General features: G+C 34.7%; 1 protein-coding gene across 1 annotated transcript in view; it reads right to left on the bottom strand.

Annotated features, from left to right (window-relative positions):
- Positions 1-5,806: 5,806 nt before the first annotated feature.
- The window catches only part of arhgap42a (Rho GTPase activating protein 42a), a 425,370-nt gene continuing 413,078 nt past the window's right edge, over positions 5,807-18,098 (bottom strand). Inside the window, exons 23-24 of the mRNA XM_028800283.2 lie at positions 9,804-9,883; positions 5,807-8,470 (exon numbers count right to left, since the gene is read on the bottom strand). Coding sequence (XP_028656116.1) covers positions 8,382-8,470; positions 9,804-9,883 — 169 coding nt within the window. The 3' untranslated portion in view covers positions 5,807-8,381. The remainder of the gene's footprint in view (positions 8,471-9,803; positions 9,884-18,098) is intronic.

Raw genomic sequence — 18,098 nt, 5'->3', positions numbered from 1 at the left:
ATAGACACTGACCCTTTTTATTAAGTTGGACTAGCACCTTGGTCTATGCACATTTCAGATAAACTAACTTGAGATAAGTGTGTACAGAATACAAGTTTTATCTGACTTACACCCTACATTACACAGATTAACAACAGTGTATCCCGTTAATGACTAAATTCTATTCTTTATTACACACTTTAATTTCAAGGTTTCTTTCTCAACTGCTTCCTTTGGATATCTAAGGGAGAACCTTTTGAAGAAAGTGACAAAAGGTACAAATAACGTGCATATAAGGAAAATTAGGGAATCCTGGAAAGTGTCTTTTAACCAATCATGTTAACTTGCACATAATAAAATAAATGGTTGCTGGAAGATTAAATATGAGAGGTAGATGTTTGAAGAACACAGACATATTATCAATAGAAAATCTCTCAAGGTCCCACAACCAACATTCTTCCACGGACTAAAAAGTTTATATGTTAAGGATGGTTGGTATAGATGATTATCATGCGCAGATGCAACTAATGCTGACATCTTGGACTTAAAGTGTCATCTGCTCTCATTCATATTCTGACTTAGCATTAAACCACTGGATTCCTGTTGAAAGGACAGTATTGTATAGTAGTAGGTGCACAGAGTGAAACATATAAAGAAGGGCTGAAACAGGATTTACTTTCCATAAAGCTGTACCCAACGACTTGGTACAATTTTATTTATTTTTGTGCCCAACAAATGTTTTAGAATAGGCATGTTTGTGATCCAGTAACTGAATTTAAAGTTCTGCAGTGCTATTGTGTTTAATTCTTTAGATAGATAGATAGATAGATAGATAGATAGATAGATAGATAGATAGATAGATAGATAGATAGATAGATAGATAGATAGATAGATAGATAGATAGATAGATAGATAGATAGATTTTAAAAAAAAGATACAGGGTGAATTTTCAGATATAAAGCTTTCTGGGTGACAAGAAATTAAAAAAAAAATTGGAATTAAAAATGGAAGACATGAGGAAAATGCACATGTGCCCCATAACTTTTCTCTGAAATCATATTCTGTGATTTACAGGTGTTTCTGCAAAATTTTGTTGAAAAAGAGCTTTATATTTACTTGTGATGTTTCCCCCTAGGTATTTTAACCTGTTCTGCTAGGATAAATGGGAAGATGTCCAGTCTGGTATTGTGTGCTAGAGAGTTCACTGGAAAAAAGCACACTTTTATTCAAATTGATTTTAAGTCCAGATATATTTTGAAAATCTGCTGGTGCTTTTAGGACTGCTGGCAGGGACTTTTATGGGTCAGATATATACAGTACCATGTCATATGCATATAGTGATAATTTCTGTTCAAGTCCTTGTCTGCAGACTTACCTCAACACAGCTGTTCTTCTCTCTCAAATATGGTTACACATATAGGCACCATTTTAAATCACCAAGACAACAGCTAGATATGTTTCAAATTATGCCTTTTCATAATGCTGATAAATGTTAGAACTTAATACAAGGACCTCTAGTGAAAAACAGAGGAAAAATGTAGTTACATACAATGTAGTCTCAATCCAGAAATCATAGGCAAGGGCTTTACAATATGAAAAAATGACAAGCAAGAAAGGCAACCATTTCATTTTCCTGCCATACTAGACTAAAAAACAATACATTTTCTCTGTCCTTTATGGAAAGCCACAGTTATTTTATAAGGTAACATAATTCAGTCTTAGGAAAGACGCATCTAAAACTGTTTAAGGGATTTTTTGAGCTTAATTGCATGGTTAAACTTGATCTTGTTGACTAAATGGGATTACCTTGTATACATTTTGCTTCTTTCTCAGTCTTGGCCATGTGGATTTTGCCTTGATTGTATTCTGCCTTGTCTTTAGTAAACATTTCCATAGCCTTCCATAATCTTGCTCATGTGAGGACACACTATCAGTGGTAGTGATAACTCCAGAGATTACAAAAGAATATATAGGTTTCTCCAGAACTGTCAAATAATGAGGGCATCTGACCAACAACAACAACAACAACATTTATTTATATAGCACATTTTCATATAAAAAGTAGCTCAAAGTACGACCATGCAGACTATAAAAGTAAATCTTAAAAGTAGATCTTTAAATCGCTAGGAAGAATTGTTACAGCTGGTGCAATGTATACATTGATTAATATTAAGAAAGAATCTTAAGTTTTAGGTGGAGGCGCTAACATCTTTCAGGTTTTGGTCGCTGAGTATAAAATTCTGTGTAGCACTGTGCAGGACAGCAATGGAGAAAGAAACAGAAAGCAAGCCACATCATGTTTGCCGAGGACAGGAGTGGATCAAGTTCCACAGCAAGGTAGGTGCTACAAAAGTGACTCTCCATTGACTCACACCCAGGAACTGTCTTAAGAAAAACAAAGAAAGGGGAAGAGCTTTTTGCAAGAAGACTAACATGCTGGAGGTTTTCTCCACCACTAAATAGACCTGATGCCACTAGTAGCCCCAGGGGTTTAATTTCTAGCTGCCTATTAATACAAAACTCCCTCCACCTTTGTTCAAGTGGAGACAAAAAGACAATATAGTGGTGAACTCCCTGTCAAGCAGCACTGCACATTCTGAGCTACTGAACCACTTGTTTTGTAAAATGTAAAGAACCTAATAAGGCGACTTAAGCAAATAACAAGATATAATTGACATATCAAATCTAAGTTAACCTGTACTTTACAAATGACTAAGCTGATAACCTCAATTTGTTTTAACAGTGTGGTCAGAAAGCTGTTGCTCCATGTTGTGCTCAACACCCAATAATTTGGCCAAAACCCCATTACAGTATTAAAGCTCATTGCAGGAAAGACTAATGGAGCTCCTACTTATTACATACAAAGGGACGATTAACCATCCACTACTTCATATTCCTACATGTTCTGTACTTTCATTTGCAATAAAACTATACATTTACATTAACTATACATATTTCTTCTAAAACATAACACTACATATAATGAAATTCATAATATAGACAATTACATACTTTGATGCAAATAGGTCTTACTTAATGGCTTTGACTTAATAAACAGAGTGAGAGGAAGACAGAATGCCTAACTTGAAGATGATTACCTTTCTCTTAAGAACAGAGTCCAATAATTTCACCTGCCTATCACTCATACTGATTTTTTCCCCTTACCTTCAAATAAACATTATTCCCAAATCATCCCTCTTGGTTTGAGTTTACCCAGATCCCCCTGTGCAACATGCTTAGGTGGAACAGCAGTGAAAAAAACAGTCTTAAACAGAGGCATCATGCAGAAACTGAGGAAGCATAGAAAAAAAAACACCACTGAAGGAAAATGAAAGAGTAGGGTGTTATGTCACAACTAATATGAGGCTGAGAGAAGGGTGAAGAAAGATATCATTCACTGCTGGATCGGAGAGAGGCTGTATTTTTAGCAGAGAAAAGCAACAGAACAACTGTTGAAGAGTGAGAGTGCAAGCCCGTCTGAAGAACATGCTGCAAAGTTGGCGTAGAGCAGGGCTGAGCAATGTCACTCCTGGGGGGTCACAGCAGCTGTACATTTTTGTTCCAATCCACTTGCTTAATTGAAAAACAGTCCTTGTCAATAAACGATGATCTTTAATTTCATGCCGTGTTCGTGTTTTAAGTCATTTTTCCTTTATATTAATATCCAAATGATTTGAAGTTTAAAATGGATGAGTGATTTTCAGATCAGGGCAAAGGTATAAAACCATTTCTAAAGCTTTGAGGGTTCCCAGAGGCCCAGTGGCCTCAATAATTGTAACATATTTGCATGCACCAGGACTCTTTCTAGAGCTGGCTGTCTGGCCAAACTAAATATCTGGGCAAGAAAGTACTTTGGTCAAGGAGGTGAAACAAAATACAGTTGTTAGACTAACAGAGTTTCAGAAGACCTTTGCTGAGATTGAAGGATCTGTCAGAAAGTTGAGCACCTCTGCAGAACTCCATCATTCAGGCGTTTGTGGTACAGTGGCTAGACGGAAACCACTCTTGAGTAAAAAACATACAGTGTGATGGCATGTAAGGGACTCTGAGAGCATGAGGAAAAAGATCTGATGAAAAAAGGAATTGAAGTCTCTGAGCAGAACTCTAAGCACCACGTCTGACGAAGACCAAGCACTGCTCATCACCTGCCTAAAACCATTCATATACAGAAGCATGGTGGTGTCAGCATCGTGTTATGGGGGTGATTCTCAGTGGCAGGGAGTGGTCAAAACTGAGGAAAAGATGGCAAGACAATGCAGAAGTGGCTGACTGTCCTTGAATGGCCCAGCTAAAGCCAATCCTTAAACCCCATAGAACATTTATGGAGAGGTCTGAAGATGACAATTTATAGACGCTTCCCATCGTATCTATCAGAACTTGAGAGGATCTGTCAGGAAGAATCAGATAGACTGCCCCAATCCATGTGTGCAAAGCATGTAGAAACTTGCCCAAGCAGACTCAAGGCTAAAGTACTTTACAAAGTACCGAATTAAGGATCTAAATATTTATATGAGAGATGTCAGTTTTTGACCTTTAATAAACTTGTATACTTTACTGAAAAAACATTTTGACTTTACCATTTCGGATTACCGAGTGTGAGCCAAAATGGCAAACTTACCCTTTTAAAATTAAATCTGCAACACAATTAAATGTACATAGAGTGAAAGGGTTTGATCACTTTCTTACTCCACTTTTTATGGGTGCTTCTACAGATTGTGCTAAATGAAGGCATCAAAAATTGAGAACACCATTGAGACATATAACTCCTCTACAGGTATAGTGGGAACTGCCAATGGAACATTTGGATGTGAGAGTTTTATAGTCCACTGGATGTCTGAATGTCTAACAGAGGGTTCTACATATACATTTTTAAGGCTGGAGAGAGCAGTTTAAAATATACACTCACACATCACTCTAAAGCAGGTCAAGGATTCTAAAATGTTGTCCCATATCTTCAATAAACAAAGACAAACAGTTATTGGCTACATATCTGGCAAGAAAACTCCAGCAGGTAATTCAGAAATTAATCAATTCAGACCAAACAGGATTTGTTTGGCTTTACCAAATGGCATATCAGCATCTCAACTTAGTCACATCATGTAGGTAAGTAATGACGTAATTCCAGCCAGCATGTCCACCATATAAGGTCATATATGTTAAGCGTTTTTAGAGATGGCTCGATAAATACAGTCAAAACAGTGTATTCCTTTCCTACAGTTATTATTCCCACTAATTCAAACCTCACTCATCCTTTCTGAACAACTAAAACTCTGAACTAAACTCTAAACAAAAACTGAATCTCATATGTCACAAGTTATAACATATCTTAAAGGTTGTAAGAGGACAACAGTAAAGTTGAAATAATTGTGAACTGGCCAGTTTCCAATTCTGTTTTAACAGGCACAATGGTGAGTTTGATCTGTAAATTACTAATAGAATTTAATGAAAAATAAATAAGCACTATTGTTGTTTTAATTGCATCTCTAAGACAGTGTAGACAAGGGATTCTGAAAAAATGTTTGAATAATTACAGGCTAAGAATACTGCTGTTCTTTTGTTACTGCATTTAGATGTGAGGTCTGTTTTGCTTTTATTACATTTATTTCCACTTCTGGAGTCTTTTGAGCTATCTCCCTCATACTTGTTAGTTCACCTAAACCAGACAAATAAAATAAACAAAAAGTTGACCAGGGAGACACTTTGTCAAGAATGCTGGAAGCTTCCATTTTATCCTAGTTAACTTTTATATCTGTCAACTTGCCATCGGTGATTTTGATTTGCTTGGGAAGTGTAACAAGCTCAATAAATGCAAATGCCAATTTCTTGCAAAAATCTTTTATTACTAAGACACTGCCATTACATTTTAACATATTTTACATTTTGTTTAAAAAACAGCAAGTGCTTAAAATACAGTGGTATTACAATAAAGAAGTTAAATACAACACTTCACTTTTTCAAAGTATATCTTAACATTGATAGTCTAAGATCTAACGTAATTACAAACAAATAATTATAGTACACCAGTGTACCATGAATGTAAATTGACGTGGGATTAGATAAATAAAAAGTGCCATCTTTCTCAAATATTAATATTTTTACACATTATATTAAAGTTGGCAGTCTCAAGCATCAATTCGGTTACTTCAAGGCACAGACAGCCTTGTACAGTATTTCATTTCACTGCAAAGCATTCCACGACCTTTTTTTTATTATTGTTTGGAAAACATCCAACATTTTTTAAAGAAGTTATTTTTTATCAGCAATAAAGTAGATTTGTAATGATAGATAATCTGTAATGACAAAAAAACTTGGAATTAGCAGTTTTGTGGAACACCTTTGGCTCATTGCCAGCTAGAAACTGGGCTCCCCGAAAAAAAAAAAAATAACACAAAAATTGAAGTGCAGTCGGAACATTGACAATAAAATAATAAAAACAATTATAAAAGGATGTTTTATTCTGTTATTGATAAACTCTTTGGAATGTAAATCCACAGTTTGCTTATTATTTTAATCTTGTTATTATTAGTAAGGCACTGTTGCACATCTGCAGAAAATAACATTCAAAATACAGCGTACCACTGGAGTATTAAAAATTGCACTCACAACCACTTTTCGGAGGCAAAGCAGACATAAATTTGCTTTATAAATACTGATAATTAACGTCGCATTACAATTTTTATCTGACTTTTAATTGAACACTTTTATGTACCGTAACTGCCATTTCTGATTCATGTTTTAAAATATAATAACAATAAATATAAGCAGCAAAAACTTTATAATTTCTAAATAAAAAGAACACATTGTTTATACATTTCATTCACTTTTTGAGGCAACTAGCTACTGTACATCATAATGAAATCAGGACAAATAGAATTTATCTGTTTATTTATCTGTCCCAAGGAAGCAATTCAATTCTAGGCAGGTGTTTTGTCGACTGAAGGCTGCCACGAAACTTTACCACTTTAAAGTGGAAATGGAAACAAGAACCTCAGGATAAAGATATCATCAGTCCCCAAACAACTGAGAACTGGACACACTGGTCTGCACCAAAAGCCACCCAAAAAAATCGATGTACTTTATAGATTAGATAGATAGTGCCGAATCAATTTTTGAAATTTGTGTTTCTCTTCCATATATTGGATATTGGATTAAGTGAGAAACAATGTCTTTGAAAAAAAACCAGTTCATTTTTAAAAAATGTCTCCCTCATTCTTTAACGTTAGTTGAGGTAGAAACAACCCAAAATCAAACATTTCCTGCACATTTTTTGTTCTCAATCAATATTTTTATCCTCTTCTTATACCTTCAAGATAGCCAGGAATGAATATTTAGAAAGTTAGATAGATGCCTTTTAATTGTCCAAAAGAGAGAGAAAATTGTGTAAATGTTTTTTTGCAGTAATATCAAGTTGATCCAGCGACTGTCGTGACAAGATAATTAAACTGTAAAAGTACACACAGCTTTCCTTTTGGAAAAAAAAAAAAAAGCACGTGCCATGATTTTCTTGGAAATACGAATGTGGAAAACCATAAAGGACTTGTGAGGAGCTTCTCTCTTCCTACCTACCCAGCACTCGGGTGCAGGATATCTTTAAAGATGTATTTCCTACAGTTTAATTGGGATACCCCCCTCCCCCCCAAACAGAATGGTCTCTGATGAACATGGGAAGAGGTTCAAACTGGACATCATTCAAGTGAAGAGATGTTATAGTGGAAAGTGGAGCAAGTCTACTGTATGTTAGCAGACGTCTGTTGGTCATTCCACCATGAACACCTCCAGAAGATTATATGAGGGAAAAACTACCAACTGACTACTCTTTGTAAGTAACAATTATAATAAAAACAATTCTATGTAGAATTTATACTTTATAAAGCCTAAAGAATTGTTTTTAAAAATATTGTTTTTCCCTAAAATAGTGTTCTTTCATTTTAAACCTTTAATTTCTCAAACACAGGATGTGATAAAGCAATTTTGTTACCAGATTTGGATTCAGCATCCTCAAGTCTATAAAGAATGTCTAAAAGTTTTGACAGGATAAAAAAATGTGACTAGGCCACTCAGTTTAATACTAGTCTTAGTGATTGTATATTTAATGTTTTTGCAATGATTTGGGCACAGCAAAACCATGAAGCAGAAGTGGCATAGTTAGCACCTTACTGAATTCAGATTTGGCTTGGTATTCATAACGGGACTTCTCTGAGGAAGGACCTCTTACTTTCTATGTACAATCTACAGTAGAGAATTCTTTGTTTCACGTGAAGCTTCAATTATAATTTCTCGTCTACAATGTACATATGCTACAGGCACAAGCACCTACAATGGAAAGATAATCCCACATAACGGCTGTACAGTTTTTTTGTAACCATGGATACCATGAAGAAATTGTGCCAGTCCCTCATAATTTAGAGGTAGATCACATAGTTTTCTGGAATAAGCCCAGTTTTGCCTTCATATGTTGCTTGTAGCCAGCCAGGCTCTACTGAGGGGTACACTGTATAAAGAGAATAGGAATAGTATCAGTTAAGAAACAAGGCAGCAATAAAATCAAATTAATATTCTCCACACGTGAAATAACAAGGTCTTTTATTTTGCATAGTTTTGCACTACTGTTTTATGTTTTTCTTTTCCAGCATAATTTTCCTGCTGCCTGATATGTTATATGAAATTCTGTTTCTTTCACTTTTGATGTCTGCATTCATTCTTTTAATAAAACCATTGTAACACTTTTTACTCATATAAAAAGACAGCCTGCTAAGATGGAATGGGAAAGGCTAATTTATTATTTTTGGGGGGCCAGTCCAGGGTTTGTCATGCCTTGTGCCCTATGTTAGATAGCATAGGCTCCAGCAGACCCCCACAACTCTGTTCAGGACTAAGTGGGTTAGAAAATGACTGACTGATCATTGGGCCACTCAATTTTAATAGTGGTTCTGTTTATTAAGCATCTCTAGTACATACTGGAATTAGTTATCTATTTCATTGTGTATGTCATTATTAATAACACAGTGACTACAGGTAAAAGAAGTGATACACCATGCTTTATATCACTGGTTTTTCACTAATAATTTGCAGGCCTGTTGAACAATTCTATTTAATCATAACAAAATTTGCAATTCCATATGAAAAAATAACTTACATCACAACTGTTGTATGAATTATGCCTTATGGCCAATTAACAAAACTGAAATTTCCATCCTTATGTAGTTGTATCCAAACCAAATTCTCTCTAAACTGCTGTGTTAATGTTACAAATCATTTGCTTAAATGATTTCTGGTGAGCAGTTTGAAAATAAATTATTCATTGGTATATGTCTTATGAGACAGAATTTATTATAGAATTCTCTGTCTGTGAGTCACAATTTTCCCCCTTAGTCTATTCTTGGAGTATAATCAAGGACCACTTTGTATCCTCTGTTGTCAGCTGCATTAGAAAATTAAAAACATTGCACTAGTATCATTCTCCTTTTAAATGTAATAATACTCGGAACATGATACAAATATTTTCCCAAGAAAAAGAGGCATGCATTAAAGCATTTTTCGACATGTATTTACATTTGATTGCATCGTGGTCTTGTCTTACTTTTATTTTTTGTCAGTACTCTACAGGGTTCTAGGGAACACAGGGTTCATGAGTCAGTCCTACTATGCCAAAACATTTAAAACTGCCAGTCTCCAACTGAGAATAAAAATAAGGAAATATACTTTTGAATTTAAAAATGTACCTTTGAAATACTGTTTAGGTAGACTAATATCCATCAGAAAAAACTCACCTTGTTTACTGGATTTGAACATCACTTTAAAAAAAATATTTAAGTGTCACTTACCATTAGAAAACACTGCCCCCTGGGGGAAGCTCAGTTCATGGCTGTGCTCTGCTTTACAGGAATACATTGCTCTTGCTTGTCTAAATTAAAGAAAAAAAATATATAATAAAAATAAATATAAACATGTGTAACACACACAAGTTAAAATATAGTATACAGATAAACATTACAATGGAGAAACTAACTGTGCACTTATTATTTGATGACAGGAACAGGATGGCAGAACACACACCCGTCCTGTGGTCACCATAGGCTCCCATTCTAAAAGAACCTTTGTTATCTTACTTCTCAATGAAAAAAATTAGGTTAATTTTTTTTTCTCTCAGCCATCGATGCAAGCCATTCTATGTAAGTGACATATGACAAAATATCATTTTTGGATGGAGCATTGCTTTAGATATTGTCAGGATTCATAACAGACACATACACCATTCTTCATACATCACTTGCAATGGTAAAGCACCATTTTTGCAAAATAAACGAACAGAAAGAAAAGTATGTGTATGAATTCATAATCTGCATCAACCAAATGTAGAAAAATGGATGGAAAATAAGATAAATAAACTTGCTGAAAAAGTAAGAGTACTACAACAAAACTACTGTGAACTTGTAACTAAAGACAATAAAGAAACATTTTCAGTTAAGAGAGCCCCTTTAAAGTCAAGTATGGTGCAGTCTACGATTTGGCAGACCACCTATAAAGGACTTGTGCATGTAGGTCAGCAGATGTAATGCACTAAGGGGTTTTTGGCATTATTGCACCTAAATTACAAACCCAAAAATGAATGGCCATAACTGTGCTTGTGTAATAAAGGAGCTTCAAATGTCTAAAGAACAGTGAGTACAACACTCCAAATTATTAAAGCATCATATGAATAAATACCACACCAATATCAACTAAATAAAACACAAACAAATTAGGTGTTTTAGGGATTTATCCACAAAAAAACTGGATTTTACAGTACATAACAAGACATTTTACGACGTACAGCCCTGGAATCCATTTTTTTTTTGTGCACCAATTTGTCAGCTTTTTCTTTTGTGCCAAGTTAACACAATTTTCCTTTTGGAAACATTTTCCTGTCCCTTTTTGGAACCATTTAGTCTCTTGCACCTTAACAATCTCTCAAAACAAGTTTTGCAGTTGCAAAAATATATACAGTATCTATATGTAGTAACATACACGCACACACACACACTCACACACTATATATCAGTCTCTCAAACAGTTTCTGTTTACCACTCGGCACAGAGAAACATTACATTTTGTACACAAGCCTCGGGTTTTTATGCTTCAATTCACCCATTATCTCCTGTATTCTGATACAGTTGCCCTATGGAAGTTTAGTTTGTTATTTATTTATTTTTATTTTTTATTGTTTTTTTTTTCTTGCAGTTCACATTTGGAAAGAGGTAAGTACATACATACATTTTCATACGAACTTCATCCTGTGCTGGGGGAAATGCCTCTCCTGGCAGCCATTGGCACAATGCAGAAACAGTCCTGAAAAGAGCCCCAGAGCTAGTCACACTCACACACACACACACAATCACACACACACGCACACACACACACACAGCCCTAAACCATTTACACATTGGCTGTTGTAGAGTGTCAAATCAACCTAAACAGCACATGTCTTGCATGCTTGAGGAAAAATAGCAAAATCAAAAACAGTGCTTGAAGTGGAAACAAATCACAAGTGGTTGTTTTTTAATTTTTATGTCGACACACTAGCATTTGAGCAAAAAAGCAGAAGTTGGAGGGTATAATAGAAGAGCAGACCCCCATTAAATTATAAGCAGCATTACAAACTGACATTTAATCAAAGATTGGCAGGGGTATCCCATGTGAAATTTCAAGTGACACGGGTACAGCGTAACAGTACTCACAGGGACCCTAAGAAATGTCGCCAGTTCACAAAGTTGAAATTGTAAGAGCACTGTTCAGACAAATAACATAGAGAGAGTATGCAACAGACAGAGTCCAGGTATGACAATTGAAACCACGATACAATTAAAATTAATAAAATGTAAAAAAAAAAAAAAAAAAAAAAAAAAAAAAATGTACTTTGAAACACGACAGTGTCCCACAAGTGGGGCATCTCGCGTTTAAGACCATATATTGCTAGTAAGTGAAGATAATCTAAAACAATACACTAGGTTTAATGTTAGCTGACAGTTTGATTCTGGGTCTGTATTGCTTAAAAAATTTTGGACCCCCAATTTTGCTGCAATAAACAACCTCCTAATTCGTGTCAATAGTAGAGCTGTCTCTGAATTTAAGTCTACGGTACAGCACAGGTTACATCACTGAAAGGCAGTAGAAGATCCATGTAAAAGGCTATGCAATAGTCTAAGACTGGGGTTGCTAAGCAAGTATTGTTCTGTGGTGTATTACTATTTTCTTTTGACATTGCATTTTCTTTGTCCATTTCAATACACCCTGAAGATATTCTGAAAAAGCATTTGCTTATTTTTCAGTTAATGTGAAAGATTCTATGAAAGAAGCCTGTCAAGCAGAGCTACCTCTGTTGATTAGTTCTCTAGACGTTCACCTTGTGCCCACAACATTTGTCCTTTAGTTTTCTTAGAAGGACATAATTCATAAACACATCCTGGTGTTAATAAAACTATTGAATCAATTCTGTGTTATTTCTGGTGGCAAAATGTAAGTAAATATGCGTCTCAATGTAAAGGTTTTGTTCCTGTGTAGTCAAATAGAAAACAAAGATGAAATTTTCCTTTATTGGCTACAAAACTGTTTGTTTATTTCTTCAGTTAAGTTTAGGAAACTGGAAGCTAAACAAGCTCATATTTTAAATTCCTTTGAAATGTCAGTAGCCATCAAATCTTTCATACCAAGATAGCTAAACTGTTGGAGAACTTAAACTATTATATATCAAAATGCCAAGGTGAAAAGGAAATAAATCTATCCTGACTGGAAAATGCAGACCAGAATCTTAAAAGAAGGAGTGACAGAGTCAGAACTGGAATAACAGAACCAAATACTAAGATTTCTCTCTCCTTTTATGTTAATTAATGTCATTCTGTTTTACTAAATAAATATGTTTCATTCTTCTCCCTTCTAAACGCTAAATTTGCTATAAACCTTTGTACTCAAAACATTTGATATTCTTTGTGTTTAAAGTTTTTCATTTGACCTGAAACACTAGATGTCTATGATCTTAAAACCCTAAATATTTGTCTTTAAAATTATTTTTTTTCTTGTATTTACAGTAAATCATTAGGGCTTCATTGGGCTGTAAACACCTGATTTTCTAAACATTTCTATTTACAATAATTTTCAATAGTTTATAAACACATGATTTATATTGTTCTTATACTGCTAAAGGTTCCCTGTACACTTTATTTACATACAATACATTTTCCTTTCTTATTTTCTCTTCACTAAACTGTATATTATTAATTTTCTTCATTTTTTTCACCTTAAATGAAATGTTTACCAAAGAGCATCATCTTTCTTTGTATTCAAATAGAAAAGTGCCTGAGACACCATGCAAGTAGTTCCAGAGCACATACCAGAACAATGGCCCTTTTTTTTATTCTCTCTGTTATGCTGGTGCTAAAACATAACTTTATACTCTAGCTTTAATGTTCTTTGATATTCTGGCAAAGTTCATTTTGTCTCAAAAAGACATTACCTTCTGCAACAGATGTCATTAATACCTTTACTAAGTTTGTGTTGAGGTTATATGATTTTATTTTAGAGATAATTAGCTGTGTAACCCAGCTTTGCCCTGGAAATTTCATAAGACAATGGGCATCAGTTATAGTGCCATTGGTTAATTGGGTCTATCAGTATTACTATGCAACTAAATGCTTTTCTGTTCTGGACAGGTGGAAGGAACACAGGGTGAATCCCAAGAAGTGTTGGGATGTTAACCAGGTCAGACATTTTAAATACAATGCAAGTTCTCAAACAAGACAGGCACACAAGGGTGCAAAATAGATCAAACATAAATAGCTTTCTTTACTTCTTAAAGCAGGTTACCCTCAGGAGCTAGTCTGTCATTTGGAGTTCCGTGCTTTGGCAGCCAAGGTCCAAAAGAGATGCCATCATTCGGGGTGTGTCAGGTTTATATAATTCTCTGACTGGATGGGATATAGTTGAAACCAGGTGACACTGTTAGCAACAGTGTCCCCTCTTGCCCTGGCCAGGTATCACATACCTTAGGTAAGCCCAGAAGGTGCTCCTCTGGCATATATGCATGACACGGTATATAATATTTGTAATTTTTTTCCTTAATTTAATTATGAATGGCTACTTATTATTATTTGCAGGCAGTGTGGCATGGTAGTTAAGACTTTGGAATTCTCTTTCTCTTTTTTAAATTTTATTTGAAGAAAATAACATTGCATACGATCAAATCGAACTTAACAAAAAAGAATTCAACCCCAACCAAAAAGAAAGAGATGAGAACCAACAGCAAGAGCAAATCTTTAAAAACAACAAAGAAGGGAGAATGTCCTTTTCCCCAATATAAATGTTTATTCTAAAATGTTATTAATTAGATCTTGCCATATTTTAAAAACGTTTTCAACATATCCTCCAAGTAAGAATTTGATTTTTTTCAAATATCAAATAGTATAGAATATTAGTTGGCCACTGCCTTAAAACAGGTGGTTTGGGATTCTTCCAGTTAAGCAAGATAAGTCTATGTGCTAGCATTGTGGTATAAGCAATTACAATCAATTTGTCCTTCTCCACTTTAAGCCCATCAGGGAGTACACCAAACACAGCTGTTAATGGATTACAGGTGATTGTGGCACCAAGGCTGTCTGATAGGGATTCAAACATTTTTGTCCAGAATGATGTTAATTTTAATTCAAAACATGTGGCCCAGTAAGACTGGACATATATTGCAACATTCACAGGTTTGATCTTGCCCTGGATACATTACGGACAATTTTAAATGTGATTGTTAAAAGATTATTAGTTGATTGATTGAATGCTTTGCATATGGAGCTAAAGTGTATTCTATGCATGGTGACATTTCACTCCTTTTCTGAGATATTAAGTGAAGGATCCTTTCCCCACTGCACCCTGGGATCTCTGAAAGGAAGGGACTTTAATATGCTTTTATATATTATTGAGATATTTCGTCTGGAATAGGAATGGGAGGGAGGTGTGAAAAATTGGGTAGGTTCCTTTTAGCAAAGTTTCTGATTTGAAACTACTGGAAAAATTGTGTTGATGGGAAATTACATTTAAAGCGTAATTGTTCATAAGATGCAAAGACATTAACTATATACAATTTTCTAAGTGATTTAATCCAGGACATTTTCCAAACATTAAATACTGGGTAGGTATGAGAGGCTAGAAAAAGGTAATCATCATACAGAGATACAACAGATAAAAGCTCTGCTGCATTGAAGAGCTTCCTGCATTGGTTCCATATTCTGGGCAATTGAATTACACTTGGATTGTTGGTATATTGACGATAACTTGCATTTACTAGGGCACAATGCAAGGCATATAAAGAAGTACAGCAAGATTTTATTTCTAGTGCAGACCAGGCTTGTGTATATTTATCATTTTGTGACAATGTCCAGATCTTTATAGCTTGTATATTTGCCACCCAGTAATAGAACTGAAAGTTAGGTAGTGCCATGCCACTATCTGCTTTAGGTTTTTGTAGAGTCACCCTTTAAATGCGTGGACATCTCAAATTCCAAATAAATTAGGTTATAATTGAGTCTAATTTCTTAAAAAATTATTTGTTAAAGTATATGGGGATGCTCTGAAATAGAAAAAGAAGTGTGAAAAGGATGTTCATCTTGACGGTATTGATTCTCCCTGTAATGGGACATGGATAGCAAAATTTTGTTGAAAAAGACCTCAATATTTGTGATGTTTACCCCTAGGTATTTGAACTGATCTGCTAATAAAATAAATGGGTAGATGTCCAGTCTAGTACTGTGTACTAGAGAGTTCACTGGAAAAAGCACGCTTTTACTCATATTAATTTTAAGTCCAGATATCTTTTGAAATTCTACTGGTGCATTAAGAACTACTGGTAAGGAAGTTAGTGGGTCTGATATATACAGTAACATATCATCTGCATATAGTGATACTTTCTGTTCAAGTCCTTCTCTGATAATACCCTTTATCTCTGATGCATGCCATTTGGTTTAATGACAATTCCAAAAAGCAATGGTGATAGGGGTGTCCTTGTCTACCACCCTGTTCTAGTATGATGTAGTTTGAGATAATGTTAATACAGACAGAGGCTTCGAGCCTGGTATAAAGTAATTTTATCCATGCACATATATTTGGGCCAAACCCCAAATTGTGCACTGTAGTAAAAAGGTAGTCCCATTCAAGCATGTCAAATGCCTTTTCTGTATTCAAATATAATAAGATCTTAGGTGTGTTAGATTCTATGGGTGAGTATATTACACTAAACAAATGCCGAAGATTAGAACCTAAATGTCTGTCTTTAATAAATCCGTTTTGGTCTTATGATATTACAGAAGGAACCACTTTCTCTCCTAGCTGGAACTTTGGAGAGCATCTTTAGCATCATTACAGAAGTGAACAATGGTCTGTGTGATACACATTGTAATTAGTACTTATTTTTCTTTGGAAAGACAGTAATAAATGCTTGGTGAAAAGTTTGAGGTAGAATTTTGTTGTCTCTAGCTTCTATAAATGTTGCTAATAATAGTGGAGCTAACTTATTTGACTTTTTTAAAAATTCTGCTGGGTAGTCATCAGGGCCTGCTACTTTCCCACTTATAGCATCCAGTTATTCTGACAGTGTGAGAGGTTTATTCAATTGCTCTAGCAATTGAATATCTGGTATTTGCAATGCATCAAAAAACTCATTAGATTTTGTCTTATCTTTTTTAAAAGGAGTAGAATATAAGGACTTATAGTACTCTATAAATGTGTGAGTTATATTTTTATGGTCAATGACTTTATCACCATCTGTGTTAGTAATTTCTGTTATTGTGTTGCGAGCTTATTGGCCTTCTCTCTGTGTTCATAGTAATGATGTTGTGATTTAAATATGAGCTGTTCTGTTCCTTTCGTTGTCAAAAGGTTAAATTCTAACTGCAAAACCCGTCTTTTCCTATAAAATGCCTCATTTGGAGACCTGACATATTCTTGATCTATTTTGGTAATTTAGCTGATTAACTCTGATGTCTTCTTGGTCTCCAATTTATTTTTATGGGAAAGACATGAAATAATCTGTCCTCTTAAAAAAGCCTTCAGAGTTTTCCAGTATATTCCTGCATAGACTGCTGAATATGCATTTGTCTAATAAATTTGTTTGGAGATGAATTCTGTAAAGTTTTTATCCGCTAATGACAGGGGGTTAAGACATCAGCTGTGAAATGAGTGTGTAAGGCATAGTCATTCAAGCTTTAAGATCAGTGGGGCTTGATCGGAGATCGCTATAGCGTTGTACTTGCAAGATTTGATAGTGGGCATAAATTATTATTAATAAAGCAATAGCCAATTATTGAGTAACTCTGATGTACTGGTAAGAAGAAGGAATTTGCTCTTGAGTTTGGATTTAACAATCTCTAAGGGTCTGATAAGTTATGATCCATTACAAACTGTGTGACTGCTTTTTGTGGTATTAGATGTTATAGCCATTGTAATTGAAGACCTATCCAGGTATGGATTTAAAACACAATTAAAGTCTCCAGCCATTATAATTTTATGAATGTTCATATTGGAAATTGATACAAAAACATCTTAGATGAACTCTCTATCATAAAATTAAGTACACAGATATTTATCAAAATTGCTTTAAATTACTTTAATTAAATTATCCATCACCATTACATATCAGGATCAGATAGTACATGTGATACTACAAATGAGATTGTTTTATGTATTAACATTCCTACACCTCCTACACCTCTAGTTTTCTTTGTATAGATAGAGTGAACAATTTGGCCAATGCAATCTCTTTGCAATTGAAACTGGTCCTTACTTATTAAGTAAGTCTCCTGTAAAAATACTATTGTAGCATTTAGGCCCGTGAGGTGAGAGAATACTTTTTATCACTTTAGATCATGACTGAGACCTTTGACATTCCAGCTTACAAAGTTCACTGTTTAGTCAGAGAGACAGTGCTCCTGAACTTTTGAAGACATTTTGCAATTTTAAGTAAAAGTAGTGTATTGTTTCAAAAAGAACTTTAACCTTGATTTTATATTATTACCAGGTAGTATGGCCAAGCAGCCTATTACTAAGTTGGCACTTACAGTTGTTGGGGTAAATAAGATAAATAAGAAGTAACTTGCTCTATCCCC

The sequence above is a fragment of the Erpetoichthys calabaricus genome, chromosome 4 (assembly GCF_900747795.2).
Source record: "Erpetoichthys calabaricus chromosome 4, fErpCal1.3, whole genome shotgun sequence".
NCBI classification, from domain to species: domain Eukaryota; kingdom Metazoa; phylum Chordata; class Cladistia; order Polypteriformes; family Polypteridae; genus Erpetoichthys; species Erpetoichthys calabaricus.
The sequence above is the reverse complement of the archived record's forward strand: the minus strand, read 5'-3'. Positions and strand labels throughout refer to the sequence as shown.